Source organism: Rhizophagus irregularis, chromosome 8 (genome assembly GCF_026210795.1).
Source record: "Rhizophagus irregularis chromosome 8, complete sequence".
NCBI classification, from domain to species: Eukaryota; Fungi; Glomeromycota; class Glomeromycetes; order Glomerales; family Glomeraceae; genus Rhizophagus; species Rhizophagus irregularis.
Genome location: NC_089436.1, coordinates 2,935,865 through 2,955,269, shown reverse-complemented (window position 1 = coordinate 2,955,269; position 19,405 = coordinate 2,935,865). Strand labels below are relative to the sequence as shown.

General features: G+C 27.7%; 5 protein-coding genes across 5 annotated transcripts; 3 read left to right on the top strand and 2 right to left on the bottom strand.

The window, feature by feature from the left end:
- Positions 1-1,660: 1,660 nt before the first annotated feature.
- OCT59_028551 (uncharacterized protein) lies at positions 1,661-2,288 on the bottom strand (the record flags this gene model as incomplete). The annotated part of the gene is made up of 4 exons (XM_066147365.1): positions 1,661-1,854; positions 1,933-1,994; positions 2,062-2,185; positions 2,261-2,288. The coding sequence occupies 4 exons, from the start codon at positions 2,286-2,288 to the stop codon at positions 1,661-1,663; spliced, it is 408 nt and encodes a 135-aa protein (XP_065994078.1).
- A 2,706-nt stretch (positions 2,289-4,994) lies between these two features.
- OCT59_028550 (uncharacterized protein) lies at positions 4,995-5,539 on the top strand (the record flags this gene model as incomplete). The annotated part of the gene is made up of 3 exons (XM_025331931.2): positions 4,995-5,051; positions 5,131-5,203; positions 5,292-5,539. 3 exons carry the CDS (start codon positions 4,995-4,997, stop codon positions 5,537-5,539), a joined length of 378 nt encoding a protein of 125 aa, XP_025179962.1.
- Positions 5,540-6,191: 652 nt separating this feature from the next.
- On the bottom strand, positions 6,192-8,433 carry OCT59_028549 (uncharacterized protein; the record flags this gene model as incomplete). Its single annotated transcript, XM_066147363.1, has 11 exons — positions 6,192-6,197; positions 6,286-6,390; positions 6,475-6,506; positions 6,717-6,784; positions 7,251-7,279; positions 7,360-7,390; positions 7,473-7,504; positions 7,585-7,605; positions 7,690-7,725; positions 8,069-8,100; positions 8,424-8,433. The coding sequence occupies 11 exons, from the start codon at positions 8,431-8,433 to the stop codon at positions 6,192-6,194; spliced, it is 402 nt and encodes a 133-aa protein (XP_065994077.1).
- A 6,307-nt stretch (positions 8,434-14,740) lies between these two features.
- Positions 14,741-15,700, top strand: OCT59_028548 (uncharacterized protein; the record flags this gene model as incomplete). The annotated part of the gene is made up of 1 exon (XM_025330309.2): positions 14,741-15,700. The coding sequence occupies one exon, from the start codon at positions 14,741-14,743 to the stop codon at positions 15,698-15,700; it is 960 nt and encodes a 319-aa protein (XP_025179964.1).
- A 2,095-nt stretch (positions 15,701-17,795) lies between these two features.
- On the top strand, positions 17,796-18,563 carry OCT59_028547 (uncharacterized protein; the record flags this gene model as incomplete). The annotated part of the gene is made up of 1 exon (XM_025329797.2): positions 17,796-18,563. The coding sequence occupies one exon, from the start codon at positions 17,796-17,798 to the stop codon at positions 18,561-18,563; it is 768 nt and encodes a 255-aa protein (XP_025179965.2).
- Between the last annotated feature and the right edge of the window lie 842 nt (positions 18,564-19,405).

Sequence of the window (19,405 nt, the reverse complement as noted above, 5' to 3'; positions counted from 1 at the left end):
ATAGATTTCAAAACCTTTTGCTTCAAAACTTTTGTTTTTTAAGAAATGTTACTAACGTTCTTTATTTTCTCTTTTGTAGGTCTTTTGGCTTCACGTTTGAATGGTTTGGAAATGGTAAGTTTCGAAGTCTTTTGCTTTAGAACTTTTGCCTTTTATTTTTAAGAAACATTACTAACATTTCTTATTCTTTCTTTTGTGGGTCTTTCAGCTTCACATTTGAACACTTTTGATTTAGAAACATTCTAATATTTCTTTTTCTTATTTTTTGTAGTCCCGTTGTCAAACTTGAATTTGGATTCGGTAAGTTTCGCAACATTTTGTTGCAAAACTTATTTTTTTTTTGCTTTTTTTGTTATTAGAAACGGTTTATAACGTCCTTTTTTATTTATTTTATAGGAATGAACTCTGGCCTTGAAAATGTCCGTTGAGAAAGAGTTTTTTAATATTACTTAGAAAAACGTATTAACATTTCTTTTATTATTTTTGCAGGTGTATTGGTTTCACCAAAAGGTTGAATTTAATCCGCTAATGGTAAATTTTTTTTAGGGGGGAATGGAGTTCACCATTAGTTTTAAGAAACATACTGATATTTCTTTTTATTTTTTGTAGATTTCAGAGTTTTGATTATTGGGTAACAGTTGATGGTAAGTTTTAAAATGAAACTTAATTATCGTTCCTTTAATTTCTTTTTTAGGAAATCATTTTATTAACGTATCCTTTTTCTTTTTATAGGTTCTGGTTTTCATTTATTGGGCGATAAGCGTTAAATTCTGATCATTTTGAAACTTTTTCTTTCTTTAGAAAACGTTTTCTAATGTTTTCTTATTTTTTTGTAGATCTGGTCTTCAATTTTCTGGATAGCAGAATGAATCATTTTGAAATTTTATTTTTTTTTAGAGATGTTTTATTAATGTTTGCTTTCGGTATTCATTCCTTATAATACTTGTTGTTAATGGTTTGGAATGTTTGTTCCAGTTGGTTCGATTCCAACAAACAACTATTCAAAATTTTTAATTTATGTAATATAAAAACCTGCCATATTTTCAATTATCCCTAATCAGATCATTATATGAATTTTCTTAACGATCACGTCTTAGTTTATCAATCGGAAAACTTATTTGTGTAAAATTTATTTATTTGAAAAATATTTTATTTATTAGAAATTGTAAAAAAAAAATTTTGGACACCGCCAAAATTATATATTATCAGCATCCTACTGATATAAATGAAAAAAATAATTTTGGACACCGCCAAAATTATATATTATCAGCATCCTACTGATATAAATGAAAAAAAAAAATTTTGGACACCGCCAAAATTATATATTATCAGCATCCTACTGATATAAATGAAAAAAAATTTTGGACACCGCCAAAATTATATATTATCAGCATCCTACTGATAAAAATGAAAAAAAAATTGATTATAAATCAAAAAAAAATTACAAAAAAAAAATTGTCGTTCGGAGGACGAAGTTCAAAAAAAATAAAAATCGGAAAAAAATTGAGATGGAGTGTTTTAGAGAGATAGAGAGAAATAGAGAGAAATAGAGAGAAACCTGAGATTGAAAAAAATTGTGAATTCGAAATAAAAAAAAAATTAAGAATTAATATTTGTTAACTGTTAAAATATCCAATTACTAATTATTCTAAAATTTACCTTATTTCTTTAACCACAGAGGTTGTTTATTAGTAATTGATGGGCATTCGGTGATTTTGTGCGAATCTGACCTCCAACACTTGAAACAGCAACTTTTGTATCTATCAGGAATTTCTTGGCAATCCTTCAGCCAATGACCTCTTTTAAAGCAATACGTACATTTATCGCTTTTTGGATCTTCTACTTCTGACGTTTCTATATAAAGTTTATTAATAATTTAATTTAAATTTAAATAAATATTTAATAAATGGATTAAATAATGTGAAATTTTACTTGAAATTAATTTAGAAGTAGAGCATTTTAATACTGTATTTATTGATTTAGTTTGAGATAAACTAGTAATTATTGAAAAAAATTAGCATTTGAAATATAAAAATTAAATAATAATTAAAAAATATTTACATAGTAGATGAGGAGGAGGAGGACGAAGAGGAAAGTAATTTTTCACAAGTTCTTACGGTTGTTGTATGTACTTCCTTAATAGCCTTTATACTAATTTCATGAATATCACGCAATATTTTTTTGTCTGGTATAGGAAAATTCATAATTTTTTATTTAAGAAAAATTACATATTTTATAACAGAACATATATTTCAAATACCTTTCTCGTGAATATCACTTCCTGACATCGCGAAAGAATTGTAAATACATCCATATTTTTTTGATTTACTTATATTATTATTTTTTTTTTTTTTTTTTATGATAGAATACGGTAAAGTTATTTCAGATTGATTTCGTACAGTTTTTTTATTTAGGAAAAAATACATCATTTTTATAACAAAATATGGTAAAATTACTTGAAAAATTCATGCAATTTTTTTCAAATTTTTGTTTAGGGAAAAAATACATCATTTTTATAATAAAAATACAGTAAACAAAAACGTTTCTATTTTTCAAACTAAGCTTTGTCATTAATTTTAATCTTATACTTTTTAAGCTATTCCCTTTAGTTAAACCAGTGATATAAGCCTTTTTTAGTAATAAGCCTATTTCTGGCTTATAAAAAAATATTTGGCTTTACCTTTTTAATGCAATATTAAAAATGGCTTAAAGAAATGACAATTGATAATCTGCTTTTTTGTAACGTATATTTTTAGGCTTATAAAAAAAATATTTGGCTTTACCTTTTTAGTGCAATATTAAAAGTGGCTAATTTCTACTTAAAGAAATGATAACTGATAAGCATATTTTTGCAACATAAAACTCGCTTTATAACAAGACTAATAAATAAAATATGTGGCGATTTATTAAAAAAAAAAAAAAAATTTGGGAGATTTAGATTAACCATAATCATCAGGTTTATTCAATATTTTTTGTAATTAAAAAACTTGTTAAACTGAAGATATTAACTTAATGGATTAGTCATATTGCTTCCTAGCGAATATATCACATGTGATCAACTATACTGTAAACTTGTAAAATTTCATCAGCCAGAATAAAAACAATTTATTATTAATTTGATTTTCTAAATATCCTTCTACTGTAAAATCCAGAGCAGTAAACCACATAATAAAAAACCCACTTAATTTTTGGTAGACAAATTTATATAATGTAAAATTATTTAAAAAAAACTATTTTATTTATAAAAGATTTATCTGTATAAATTAATTGAATTATGTAACGTGAGCATTTCTTAATCAGTAATGATAATTTTCAATCATTTTTAATATCAAATAAATTTAATATTTTTGTTATGTTACCAAAATATTATTTGTACACACCATAAAATTCAGTGTCACACGCTGAGCTGCGCACTGTTCATTCAAACATTAAATGTATTAGACTATACTTTTTATATTATATACTTCTCATTTGATGGTATACTAATTTGATCAGAAAATCTAAAGAACACATATTTTTTTATACCTGGGTTTAAAAAGACAGGTTACATTCAAGGAATTGTCATACCATCTGACTCTTTTTAACTATTTAAGATATATTAATAATAATTATATGAGGTATTTTTTAGTATAGAATTCGAATTTTAAAAGATGGGTTTTTTTATACTGGTTTTAATGAAAATTCTTGGAACTCCAGAGAGTAGGTTTTTTTTTAGTTTCTTTGTTTCAATTTCATATTAGTGGGTTTCATTTATTTTTAGTCTTCAAAAATATTATTTTTAACAACTTATTTCGGTTAAATTAGCAAAGTAACTTTTCAAAATAAAAAATATATTTTTAATTGATTAAACACACGCTGTATTGCAATGCATTAATAGTTCATTGCAAAAATAACGTGATTTGGAGTTTCACATTCCTGATGTGACCAGTGGCTATGCTGCTGATTTTTACCATAAAATTTGCAAAATGTAAACAAATCTGCTTGTATAACATGGCAATTGCTCAAAAATGTTTATCAATTTCCAGATAAAATTTTTTGAATAGTCAATCCATTTCGTCCAAATTTTAAATTGGCTGACAAATCAATCAATTGAAATCGGCAAATTAATGCCTTTATTTATTTAAAATTCTGATTTTTATATTTTATTTATGATTCTTAAATGTAATTTAATTTAATTAATTTATTAATAAAACACAATATAATGTATTAATATTGCAATTCCAATATTTGTATATTAAGAAAGATGAAAGTTAGCAAAAGAAGACAAAAAGAAAAAAAAAGTCAAAACGAAATGAAAACTAACAAAAAATCATCACCTGAAACCTAAAAAGAAAAGGAACAGATGTTTGTAAAGTTACAAATGAAAAAACAGTAAACTAACCAAACTTCTGAAACCTCAACGGGAAAAATGTTCATCAAACATCATCCATGAGATTTTTATCACAGGTAAAACATTGTTCAACTGGCATGATTGCCAATTAGAGTAAATTTGTGTAAAATAAGGAGCTACCGGTAGTCATTACAAATCGGATATAAACCAGAAATATTCTTAAATATTAGTTGAAGAATATTAATTCAAAAAAAATAATTTAATATTGGTCATATGAATCGGCATATTTTTGACCAATTGGTAAAATCAACTAGTCAAAACGAAGAATTGGCTGATCGGACTAGTCAATTATGGTTTGTGTGCTGAATGATAATCTTTTTTTAACTCTTAACAGAAGTTTAAAAAAAGTTTTTTTGTAGATATCAGCTTTTTGGATTGGTAAGTTTGAAAGTTTCAAAACTTTATTTAGTTTTTTAAAAAATTATTCTGATTTTTTTTTATTTCTTTTTTTAGGTATTGACCCTTAATGCTGGATCGGTAAGTTTCGAAAGTTTCATTTTTTCGAAACTTTTTTTATTAAAAAATATAATCTTTTTATTTTTTTTTTATTTCTTTTTTGGGTATCAGCTTCGAGTTTGGCAAGCGATAAAGAAATTAAACAAGAATGAAATTGGAAAAACAGAGTATACGATTATTAAATCTTATATCAAAAAATTCAGAGGTCATTTCACCAAAATCATCAAAGTTAACAAATTGAAATATATCTTGATGTATTTTACCAACGAACAAAACCTAATGAGAGCAATATACAAATCAATGATGGAAGAAGAGATGGACAAGAATTAGAGATGAAAAGTCAAGATGAGATTATAGGTAAGAACGGAAATCTAACAAAATTGCGAAATACAAAGACAACACGATGATAGTGCACATTCTTTATCAAAGGACGAACAATTTGAAGGCGCACTAACAAGTCCCAAAATACCTTTGATTTTGACAATACCAAGAAGTAAAGAAGAAAATGAAGAATACAACAGCTTGAATACAAATTTTAGTAATAGAATTAATGAAATCGAAGAATCAGCAATGGCATCAAGTGCAATCGCGAAAGATGATAAAGTTGTGGATATAGAGGACGAAGATTTGAATGAAAACAAAAAGCGTGTTGTGAAAAATCAGGGGAGTCGAGACAACCCAGATAGAGTATAAACCAATATATATGTTTTTATTCTTAAGAAATACATTGCAGAAATTTTTATAATCGAAACCATATCGTGACTAAGTCGAAAATTTATTGTAGACCTTATATCCAAGATTTGGCCACGATATGGTTTCACATCATCACGATAAGCTTAAGTTGATCGTATGTATAAAGTTGATGTATATTAAGGAGATCATCACCTGGTCATACAAAAATTGTAGAAATCGTAAAGTTATGTTAAAGTTATAGTCAAGTTATATTAAATGTATATTTAAGTTATAGTCAAATTGTATTAAATGCATATTAAAGTCATATTATGTAGATAGTAATTAAATAGTATAATTGTATTAAAGTTATAGTAAAATTTTATTTTCGAGTCGTAAATAAGTCATTAAGTAATAGTAAAGTTCCTATTCTAAGCTACTAATTAACCATAACAATCATAAACCATAACAATCATACTTCCCATATTTCAAAAAGAAGAAATCTTGCCGGAACCTGAAAAATGTCATCAAGAAAAAAAAAATTAATGAAATGTTAAATAAGAAATTATCCCAAATTCATACTTGCCGAAGAATGGTCATTCGAAACTAAGTTCAAGTCTGTTCCAAAAAACAAGTCCAATTGTTCCAAATTCGTCGCACCCAAAGAAAATCCATGTTAAGTCTAAAATAAAAAAATTCCAGTCAGCGCTAAATTCGCTACACCTAAAGAAAAAAGAAAATAAAGCCCAAATCCATCTTTAAAAACTTACAAGAATAAAATCAGCCATAGTTAAATAAATCCACAAGAAAAAATTCTGAATCCAGATTCTGAGTCCTGAAGTTAAAGTCAAAGTTTCTAAATGGGCATCTTGGACCTACAAAAGAAAAAAATGATAATGTTAGTAAAAACTTTTCGTTAAAAATAAAAAAAAAAGTAAAATTCGAAGGTATATATATACCTTCGAAATAGGAATCCAGTCGCGTCTTGGACCTACAAAAGAAAAAAATGAAACCATTAGTAAAAATGTTTCATTAAAAAAAAAAATAAAAAATTCGAAGGTACTGTATATACCTTCGAAACCCCATATAACCAATTCTGGATCCTACAAAAAAAAAAGCAACAAGAAATGTTGATTAACATTTCTAAAAGAGAAATAAAAAAAATTTGAGTTTCAAGGTTCAGTTGAGCTTCGAAACTTACCCCTAATTGTATTGCATGTTGGATGAACTGAATAAAATGAAAGAAGTTGACCCAAAAATCGAAGAGACCTACAAATAGACAAAAGGAGAAATGGTTAGCATCTTCAAAATAAAAAAAAAGTTTCAAAATAAACTATTTCGAAACTTACTGATCCTATCGTCTCAGGATACAGGAAGCTCAATTTACCGATACCTGTAAAAAAAGAATCCAAAAGAACCCGGAAAGCCAAAATCTACAAAAAAGAATAAAAAAAGAAACGTTAGTACGTTTCTTCAAAGTAAATTCGTAAATAAACCACCCTACACACTTACCCAATATCCCAAAGAACCCGGGAAGCCGAAATCTACAAAAAAGAATAAAAAAAGAAACGTTAGTACGTTTCTTCAAAGTAAATCCCAAAAGAACGAGCTCCCACACACTTACCCAATATCCCAAAGAACCCGGGAAGCCGAAATCTACAAAAAAGAATAAAAAAAGAAACGTTAGTACGTTTCTTCAAAGTAAATTCGTAAATAATGCACACCCAACACTTACCCAATATCCAGAACCCGGGAAGCCGAAATCTACAAAAAAGAATAAAAAAAGAAACGTTAGTACGTTTCTTCAAAATAAATTCCAAAAAAACACGCTCCCACACACTTACCCAATATCCCAAAGAACCGGGAAGCCAAAATCTACAAAAAAGAATAAAAAAAAAGAAACGTTAGTACGTTTCTTCAAAGTAAATTCGTAAAGAACGCGCTCCCACACACTTACCCAATATCCCAAAGAACCCGGGAAGCCGAAATCTACAAAAAAGAATTAAAAAAGAAACGTTAGTACGTTTCTTCAAAGTAAATTCGTAAAGAACGCGCTCCCACACACTTACCCAATATCCGGAAGCCGAAATCTACAAAAAAGAATAAAGAGGAACGTTAGAAAAATAATTAAATAAAAAAAAAACAAAAAGAATGAAATCCCTCCTCTAATTTACCTTCAAGCCGAAATTCCAGTTCCAGGAAGGTGTTTCCTAGAAAAACGAACGTCCTAAGCCGTTTAAGCCGAATTCCAAAGGAGAAGACTGACCGAAGAAGTAAGAAATTGTTTTTAAAATATTATGTTTATTATTATTTTATTTTTATTTTTACTTACTCTTATTTATTTGATTTGATTAATGCTCGCATCTGCAGGCTGGATGGGTGGCCTTTACTTAATTATGTTTTTGTATTAATATAAAAGTTGATTAATAAATAGCGCCATAAGTACATTAAAAAAATATTATTTATTTAATTATATAAAAAATACACAATAAAAATAAATTCATCAGGAATATATTAAAATATAATGGGATGCTTAAAGTGTCCTTAATATACTGTACAGTGGCCTGCCAAAAGTAACCGACCACCTAAAAATTAATAAAATCAGTTATTTTCATTAATAATTTTTATATTTATTTTAAAATTAGAAATATAAAAACCTATTTTAAAAAGTATTTTTATACTTAATTAATAATAAAATTGTGTATAAATATCTAATTTTAATGTGAAAAAAAAAATTGACTTTTTAACCAGAGCAGCTAGAGCAAAATAGATAGCAAAAATCGATTTTTCAACTAAAAATTAGCTTATTTTCAAAAAATCAGAAAAATTTGATTAGTAATTGCTGAGAAATCCCCTCCTAAAAATCGGCAAAATTGATGATCTACATATAAAAATTATAAAATTTCACCAAAATTCATGATTTAAAAGCAGATTTTTCCAAGAACTGCTGATTAAAACTTTCTGATTTTTTGAAAATAAGCTAATTTTTAGTTGAAAAATCGATTTTTGCTATCTATTTTGCTCTAGCTGCTCTGGTTAAAAAGTTAATTTTTTTTTTACATTAAAATTAGATATTTATACATAATTTTATTATTAATTAAGTATAAAAATACTTTAAAATAGGTTTTTATATTTCTAATTTTAAAATAAATATAAAAATTATTAATGAAAATAACTGATGTCATTAATTTTTAGGTGGTCGGTCACTTTTGGCAGGCCACTGTATATACTAAATTAACCAAGTTTACCTGATCCTTTCATTCGACCAGTGAATATATATACTAACGATCGCTCAATGCATATTATCACCTGATGTCTCTCTACTTTAACTTTTGAAAAACTTACTTTATATAATATCCCTACTTTAGCTGGACCTGTAGTCGTTGCTCCCTTGCTGTGGTTGTCGTTTATTATAGCAATTAATTTCTCCTATATCTTGTTCTGCTTTTACTTTTTATTATCTGATGTTGTTTTATTGGTTCCATTGTCAGATATACATAGCTGTGGTGTTTAATAGTTTGGGTATTTAGATTGGCAAGTGTTACTTAGGTATCTACAAAAAAAGAAAAAAACTGTTAGTAAACGTTTTTTAAAGCTAATTTCAAAGAAACAATGAAAGAAAATCCATGGCTACGTGTTTTGAATAGTCTGTAGAAACCTAAAGAAAAGAAAGGAACGTTAGCAAACGTTTCTTAAAGTTAGTTTCATAGAAACTACATAAAAACAATACCCTACATCCAAAGAAGCCGAATTCTAAAGAATAAAACAAAACGTTAGCAACGGTTCATAAAGAAATGTGAAAGTTTAAGGAAGCCTTTTACCAAATTTCTAGTTTCCTTGTCTCTGTTGTCTCTAAATATAAAAAAGAATTTTTTTTATTTCATTTTTTAAATAAGTAAATGGTTTTTTTTTTAAGATAGATAGATATTTTTAAATTATAAAATTTTTAGAGAGTGAAAATAAAATAAAAAAAGATGATCTGCTGATCGGATAATGCATATCATTTAAGGTTTGTTATGGTGCTACAGCATGATCAATTTATAATAAAAAGTAATGCGTTATGTAACTTATCATTGTGTACTTGTGTTTTAATTTTACAATTTCTAATGTCTAAGGAACTTTGTAGTTGCTCTGCTTGTAAAAATGAGTGTCCAGTAGCAGGTGGAAAATTTCTTCACCATACTACCTTATGGAGGCATAGAATAAAAGAGCAAAATTTAGATATAGCCTCCTCAGATATATTTTTAGATACATCAAGTTCAAGTGGTCTAGTACCTACTACTGGTATTCCTATTGCTAACAGCTTAAAAAGGTAAATTATTTGCTTTGAGAAGGCTATTTTTTCAGTCTAATTTTAACTGTATATTGTTTAAAGGTCTGAGAGTGAACTGGCTGAAATGTCTTATACAAATGAAGACTTTTTAACGAACCCTGGTATTGATTTTAACTCAAGTGAACCTGCTGAATCCGTAAATGAGTTTTTAGATACAAATGAATTTGTTGAATATACAAATGAATTTTTGGATTTAGATGAATCTGTTGAACGCGTAAATGAATTTTTTGAATCTGTTGAATCTGAAGATGAGATTTCTGATTCAAGTGAATTTTCTGATAATAACGTAAATAGTAAGTATTATGTCAAATAATTGAATAGTTAATTATTATAATCAAGATTTATTAACTATTTTAAATATAGTTGATGTACAATTATCAGATGAAATGGCTTGTGCTTTGAGATTATTTAATGTCAAGTCACGTTGCAATTTGACAGATGAAGCTTTTCAACAAACTATGTTGGCAGTTAATGGAGGTAATATAAGTCAGTATCAAGTTCAAAAAGTTCTAAAATCTATTGTAAACTTAAAGCCAATATGGATTGATATGTGTGTTAACTCATGCTGTGCGTATACTGGACAATTTAAAGATAATATTCAATGTGAATATTGCAAAGAGCCGAGATTCCAGAATATATCAGAGAATAAAAAACGCATTTCACGATACCAGATGGCCTATTTTTCAATAAAAGATAGCCTTATAATCCAATATCAAAATCCTGAACGTTCAAAGGAGTTGAGATATCGTGCAAATTATACTTACAATAATAATAAAGATTTTAAAATCGGGGATATATTTGATGGTAAAAGATATCAAGAACTTTTGTTGCATGGATTTTTTGATGATGAAAGAGATGTAGCTTTAATTGGAGCAGTGGATGGATACCAAATTTTTCGTCAAAAAACAGACGATTGTTGGGTTGTTCTTATGATTAATGCAAATATATGTCCACAAAATCGTGTTAAAAAAGAAAATCTTATGATAACATCAATAATTCCAGGCCCAAAAGAACCTAAAATTTTCAATTCATTTATGTATCCAATAGTTAATGAACTAAAGGATTTAGAAGGTATGTTATTTTTGTTTATTATTATTCTTAGTAAATTAGAATATTAATACTATTTATTTTTATAATTTGCAGATGGTATTAGTTGTTATGATGGATTTAAAAATGAGACCTTTTTATTACGTGCACATGTTATATCCTGGTCTGGGGATACTCCAGGGGTAACAAAACTTATGAATCTCACGGGACATAATTCATACAAGGGATGTAGATATTGTGATATTCGTGGTATTTATATGAATCATGTATATTTTCCAACAATGGCACCTATAGGAGAAGAAAGCAATAATCAATATGATCCTGATAATTTACCTATACGAAATCATGAACAGTTTAAAGAGCGAATTCAGCAATTGGTTAGAGCAAATTCAAATAAAGAACGACATAAATTAGAAGTAGAATTTGGTAATTATAAATCTAACTAATTATATTGCAAATAATTAATATCAAAATACTTGTTAATTTTTATTATATATTAGGAATAAAAGGACGCAGTATATTGTTTGATTTACAAGCAACATGTTTTCCAGACTCATTCCCAATTGACATCATGCATTTGATATTTGAGAATATCGCAGGTTATATGTTTCAATTTTGGATAGGAAATTTTTTTCCAAAGAATGGTAACCAAAATAATGGTGATTATATACTTAGTCAAACTCAATGGAATGAAATAGGCAATGAGATGAATAGTTTTCAGAAAATGATTCCAACATATCTTGGCAGATCACCTCGCAATATAATTCATCATCACAATGGTTATAAAGCTGAAGAATGGGCAGCTTGGATAACCATGTATTCTTTACCATTATTAAAAGGAAGAATGCCAAAAAAGCATTATGAAGGATGGGCTTACTTTGTTAAAGCTGTTTGTTTATGTCAAAAGTCAACTTTAACTGATGAAGAATTAAATAATATCCAGTTACTATTTCGATTATTTTATAATTATTATGAAATGTAAATATTATATTTTAAATTTTAATAAGGGTTTAATTCTCTAACATTAAGTCTTTTTTAATAGGGAATATTACCGTGGTATAAAAGAACGTTTAAGTACAATGAAACTATGCTTTCATTATATTTTGCACATTTCTGAAAGCATCAGAAATACTGGTCCATGTTGGGCTACATGGCAGTTCCCAATTGAACGTATTTGTGGAATGCTCCTTCCATTAGTGCGATCAAGACTTCATCCTTATAGAAATTTAATTAATAATATTCATATTTGGGAATTACTTAATCATTTACAATATTATCATACAATTTATACAAATATTTTTCCACCACCACAACTACCTAATCAATATTCACATCATGTATTTTCTAAACAAAATACAGATGAAAAATTCTATTTTCCATTAAAGAAATACACTCTTAGTCAAACAGAATTGAAAAAAATAAAAGATCATTTCTCTGTTTTTTATAATGTCACAAACAAAACACTTAAGGTAAATTATTTAATTGTAAATATTATTATTAAAATTATTAATAATCTAATAATTTATTATGTAGTCTTTTTCTCCATCAGGAATAAAATATGGACGATTACAAACAAAAGATAATCTTTATATTGGTTCAAAATGGATTAGGAGAAATCATGACTGGGCTAGAATTAACTATTCAGTTATGGTTCGTAAACAGTTTGACAAATACATTGGCATTTTTTTATTTATTAAATTTATTTAATAATATTAATAGGCAATAATGGAAGTAGATAAATGGACTAATTTTCCAAGAAGAACGCCAGAATTTATATCAAAAGCATTTTTTGGAAACATAGAATATTATTTAGCTTATGAATTTGAAGAAGAAACACATATGTTAGCATATATTCATTGGACAAATGAGGTTGAAGTGGATAATATAGGACTTTTATCATTTTCAGGATATGGGCCACATGAGTTTATTGACGTATGTGCTATTGATCACTGTGTAGGATTTATTAAAATTAATCAGGTTTATTATATTATAGATAAAGAAGAATTAAATAATGAATTTGAAAATAATGAAATATAAAAAAAAATACTGTAAAAAAAGATTTTTTTTTGAAATACAATTTTTTATAAATACATAAAATAAAAGGGATTAAAATTTGAACGCGCCTGCGTTTTGAAATTTTTATATAATAAAAATGCTGATCATTTTATCACGTGATAACGGAGAATTTCTGATTTTTTTGAATAAACGCAATTTATACCTTATACACTTATAAATAAACTCACGTTATATGTGTATTTTTGTCTCCCCTACAACTTTACTTACCTTTGGTAAAAGAGTTTAAAACTTCATTTTTGACTTATACTATGGGGGTGCGTTCAAACGCAGGTGTGTTTAAATATAAACCCACAATAAAATATTAAATAATATTAAAATATAATTAGATCAAACACAAAATGAAAATTAAATAAACTCAATACTAATAATAAATGAAAAGTGCTTGAATCAAAGAAAGGCCAAAATAAGTACATCTGGCCAGCGTACTGATTGGTTTTTAGGGGAATAAAAATTCTGGACATTTTTTTCGGGTGAATTCTGGACATCAAAAAATTCAGGACATTTTTTCTGGGCGAATTCCGGATATTCAGACATTTTTTAGGACAAATTCCGGATGATCAAAAATTCTGGACATTTCTCTAGGCAAATTCCGGACAATCAAACATTCAGAAAATTGATTTTTGTCCTAAATCCTGCAATATCTGGACAATTTCCGGACAATTTTTGGATGCACCTGGACATTTTCAGATACAATTTCCGGACATTTCTTTTTTATAGGGTAGTAAAATCTTTGGAATATTTGGATCTACCAGAATGAAGGCCTTTACTCTCGTCACATCATCATCATTCAATCTTGCAACAGCCGTCATTTCCTTCACTGTAAACTTCTGGGTAAGCTGTTCAGTGAAATTGTGAATGTAACACATCATAGAGATTTTCACGGACATATTCTTTTTTGTTTAAGAGTAATTAAAGAGTAAAAATTTTTATTTTTCTTTTTTTTCTCACTAACATACTCATACCACACGTATATATATTTTAAATCTTAAACATTTCCACAGCCAACTTCCAAATTCTTCAATACCCAATGTGCTGCTCAACTCCATAATGTATATTTAATTTTTAACTTGCAAAAAAAATATTATCTTGTTCACTTCATGGGGTTTTGAAAAAAAAATTTACCTCACACATATTTACATCATTTGAATAAATGAGTATAATAAGATATTGTAATAACTGTGGTCTAAGGTGATTAAGCCTTAATATTTCCTAAGAAGGTAACGAACAATTATATTGTTATTGCTAATTAGTCACTGGGGCTTATGTTAATTAGAAGTTATTCCTTAAACGTACTACAAGTAGATCTTATAACTGCAGCTCATTAAGCCTCAATATTTTCCTAATAAGGTAATGAAAAATTATAAAATTATAATGTCGTTGCACTGGAGGTTTATCGATTAAATAAAATTCATGTGTAAAAAAAAAATTTTTTTTGTTTTTTTTTCACACAATTATTTATTTTTATTTGTTATTATTAATTAGGATTTTTGCCAAATTATTCCTTAAATGTATATTTTTTCATAATAATAACTGTAGTTCATATTTCCTAAATAATAATAAGGCCACACAAATTCGATTTTTCGGTTTACGTAACATTGAAATTTAAAATCGACCTGGGGACCTGGGGTTTATATTTTATTATTAAAAAAATTTTATATGTAAAACCATGACTTCTGATTGGCCAATTTTAATGTGATTATCGTAATTAATTGCCCCTTTAAAGATAATCAATTTTTTTTTTCACTCTTAAGTTTTTTTTTAAAGCCAAGATGCCTATTATACATATGCGAGTAAGTTACAAATCTGTAATTTTGAAAGATTGGGAAGGATTACCTGTTGAAAAAGAAATAAAAATAAAAGATTTTTTTGGAGATATATCGATCTTATATTTATCACCCGATTGGTGGGATGCAGAGTTTGAAGTGAAGTTTAGTCCATCAAAAACATCAGTTGGAGAAAAAATTTCAGCACAATGCATTGCTTGGGAAGCTTCACTTCAATATGGAATTTATGCACATTTTTATCTCATATCACAGGAAATGATATCTCATAGGATTTCTAATCCTATTAGTGCTTTTGATATTTTAAAAGCTAGTTCAAATGATCTGTTTGTTCCAGAATTTAACGACTCTCCAAGGAATGCATTGGAAAAGTTGCGATTAGATTTATCTAATTGGGTTAAAAATAATGGTGGCGGATGGAAAGGAAAGGATGCTGCAGATAGTATTGGAAAAAAATTCATAACAGATTTGGCAAGTGCGCTATGGTACGTCGATAGTCGTTCTGTAGAAACATTGGATCAAAAGTTTAAGATTCCTGTAACTTTTTATGAATTTTTTGGAAGATCATTTCCAGAAAACTATAAAAGCTCAAGACCAAAATTTAGTTATGAAGAATTAACTCAACAAAGCAAAAAAATACTTAATTATGTTGAATTAAATTGGATGCAACAAAGTAGGTTTAACTGGCTAAAAGAATCTTTAGCTAAGTTTGGTGAAATCCTGGCTAAATATTCAGAATATTTAGAACATCAACAAATTCGAAGTAAGGAAATAAAAAATTCATTAATTCCTATAGTTGACGAAATGGAAGCAGGGTCTATGGAAATTTATTCAGCCAATATTTGGCATAATCCAGCAAATATAAATAAATATTGTTCTTTAACTAATAAATTAGAAGAAGTAGAATTTTGGGAGCCTGTTAATGTGAATGAGTTTTGTCCTAATTAGGGATGCCAAAAGTTCGGTTATAACCGATTATAACCAGTTTTTATCGGTTCGGTAACGGTTCGGTTTCAGTCCAAGACCGACCGGTTAACCGTCGGTTTTATATATAAAAAAACCGACAAAAAAACCGATCAGTTAATCATATATTCCAAAAGAAAAGAATGTTTATTATATTGAGAATACTATTAAAAATTATGATTTTGGTGTTTATTTATATATATAGTATTCTTATTTTTGAAATAATAAGAAAATTTTTTATGCGTCGATCACGTGATTTTTCGTTCCGCTGAAAAAATCGCAAAATTGACATTATTATCGTAAAAAAAATTATAATTTTAAGGAATATTATCAAATAAAATTATAATTAACACTTTCTAACATTAGTTCATTCAATTTTGCAGTAATTTTGCGATCGGTTTTGCAATTCGGTTTTATCGGTCAGTTTTGCGGTCAGTTCGGTTTCAGCTGAAAACTGCGGTTTTAAAACCGAAACCGAACCGAACCGACCATTGGCATCCCTAGTCCTAATGAAAGAATGAGAAGGCATAGGTTTATTGAAGGATTGAATATGGCTTTTTTATTTAAAGTTGGGTTGTATAAGTACCATCATGGTTCGGCACAAAATGCAGTATATATATGGAAGATTAATCCAAATGCTAATGAGACAGAAATAGTTAACAAAAACTATAAGATCCGAACAAAATTAAAAGCCCAATTGAAAATATTTCATACCTGAGCAATGAAAAAAGAATTAATTGAAAATTTTGAACTACACGTATGAAAATGCGAAAAATCAAGACTTCGTCATATTATTTCTGATCTACTTGGTGATTTTTCTGCATCTGAGAATTCAGCTTCTCAAAAAGTAGATGAAAGGGTTGATATAATGATTGAATTAGGTGATCCAGAATTTATTTCAGATCTTAGGCATCTTAATGGAGGTTTGACAAATAAATTTGACACTTTTTGGAGTTATGCACAAAAATATTTTGAAAATACTGTAAATGAAACTATATTGGCGGTGGATGAAAGAAGACATGATACAATTCAACATTTAGCACAAGCCATTTCAATACGTGATTTGCGCCAACAAGTAACAAATTTATGTCCACCAGATACAGAGATACCATCAGAACAATGGGTAAGATTACAATTTTGGCCACGTAATCCAACTTACCTATCAAGTTTGAAATATACTGGGAAATTAGATGCTAAATTTATGGTACAAAGTAGACAATTACGATGTAATCATATTGACAGTCATTATGCTTCAGCATTATTTCTATATCTGAAAGAATTAGCTATTACTTTTAAGGATTATTCATGGTTGGTTTTTATGGATGACAAACACAGATGTAAGGTTGGAGAACCTGGCTATCCAGTTGCTGCCGTTGAAAGAGGAAAACAAGTAATAGTTTCATGCAATAAGTCTTTTGTTGTTAGTAATCATGATTTTACGAAATGTGGAATTATTCCTAGTGTTACAATGTTTCGTGATATACCAATGAATATAGAAGATTCTTTCTATCAAGGTAAAGTTTATGCAGGGTTAAAAGATCCAATTTTTCAACCATCTAGTCCAATGCGACATAATTCAGAATTGTATAATTTACTTGCAAATGATAAACAGCAAAATCCATTTTTATTAATTTACACAGATGGTGGCCCTGATCATCGTGTTAATTATTTAAGAGTCCAACTTTCTTTAATTGCTTTATTTATTACACCAGATTTAGATTTATTGATAGCAGTGCGTACACCACCAGGACATTCCTGGAAAAATCCTGTAGAACGTATAATGTCTATTTTAAATCTAGGATTACAGTGTATAGGATTAATGAGAGCAGAAATGGATGAAGAGTTTGAAGAGATTATGAAATATTGTAATTCAATGGATGATATCCGAAATAAAGCTGAAGAAGAACCACAATTAAAAGAACAACTATTAAATAGTTTACAACCTACTCTTGAATTAATGGAAAATTTAATTAAGAGACTTGAATTGAAGGGAGAACAATTTGGTACTTTTAAAGCAGCCTTTGATGAAGAAATGACTACATTATGGAATTCGCTTCTTTCAATTGATAATCTTTTAACAATGGAAGATAATTCAAAAAGAAGTATTCAAAATAAAATTAAATTTTTGGAATTTTACAACCATTGTTATAGATCACGACATTATTTTTTTGAAATTAAAAAGTGTGGATCGTTAGATTGCCATATATGTAAACCCGTAAGATGTGATTCTGAAACTTGGCTCAAAGTTCATAACTTTCCTGATCCAATTCCATCTTTGGATGGTAAAAAATATAAAAGCTTTGAAGAATTGTATGGTCAGGAAACATCAGAAGAATATAGGCCCTCATTAAAAGATAAAAAAAATTCAAATAATGAGATGGGGTTTAAACCTAGTGCACAATGTTGTAAAAATGTAGGCACTCTTATTCAATGTGGGGAATGTGATAAATGGCGTGTAATTTATTCAAAATCAAAGTTAGCTTTACAAGAAAGTGAAGAACTGGCAAGATTTTTAGACGAAATTCAATATACATGTGGTGATAGTTTTTATGACATAGCTTCTAATGACACAAATGATTCTATGAAGAAATTATTCTCTATTGTTAAAGTTAATAACACTTTAACATGTAATAGTCCTATTGAAATTCCATATTATTCAAGTAGATTATTTAAAGAAGTCCTTTGCTTTAATTGTGGTGTAGAATGTGAAGAACACAATACTAATCATGGTGAATATTTTCCATATTGTGAAGACTGTGATAGTATGTCAGACGAAAATAAAAAGAGAAAAAGAAAAGAAAAGAAATTTGTAAAATCAAGTAAACAAAAAAATGTTGAAACTAATTAGTTGTAATAATTCAATAAAGCTTAACGCATCAATAAAATTGCATATCGTAGTCACGTGATAAAATTTTTATATATAAAATTTTTTTTATTGAAATTTGAAAAAGTGACCCGGCCGGGTGACGTGAACCGAAAAATCGAATTTGCGTGGCCCAATAAACAATTTTACTGTGGCTGTGAATTTTTTAAATTAGTCGTTGGGGATTATTGATTTTTTGTCATAAATTCATTCATTAAAAAAAATTTTCATTTTGCATTACAAATTTTTTTAAATTATATTAATTAACTATAAATAAGACCCAAAGGTACTCAATAATGATTAATGATTAATGATTATTTAAATTTCACCCAATAAACGTATGAGTAGATCATGACCAAAAAAGAGTATTTATTGCAAGTGTTTTGAAGATCTTTGGATGGGAACTTCACGGAGTACCTATATAAAAATAAAATAATTTATTTACTTAAATAACCTTTGCGTTACAAGGTACAAATAATAAAATAGGGAAAATGGAGGACTTGTTTTCTATCCTACGATAATAAACACGGAATAAATCAGGCGCAGACATATCACATGTTTTCATGTTACACAATTCAAAATTATTTATAAAGTTATAAAGAGCTTTTTGATTATTAAGCTTGATATAATAAATGTACTTTATTTCGTCTGAAAAGCCTTAATTTTTCCTATATTAGACATAAGCCTAAACGTAGAATTATAAAACCATACATTAGTAATATAAACGTAATATAATATTTGCATAAACATATTGCAAAATCTAGAAAAATATTTTTAGACGATTTATAAACCTTTATTACGACCTATTTTAAACCTATATTTGTAAT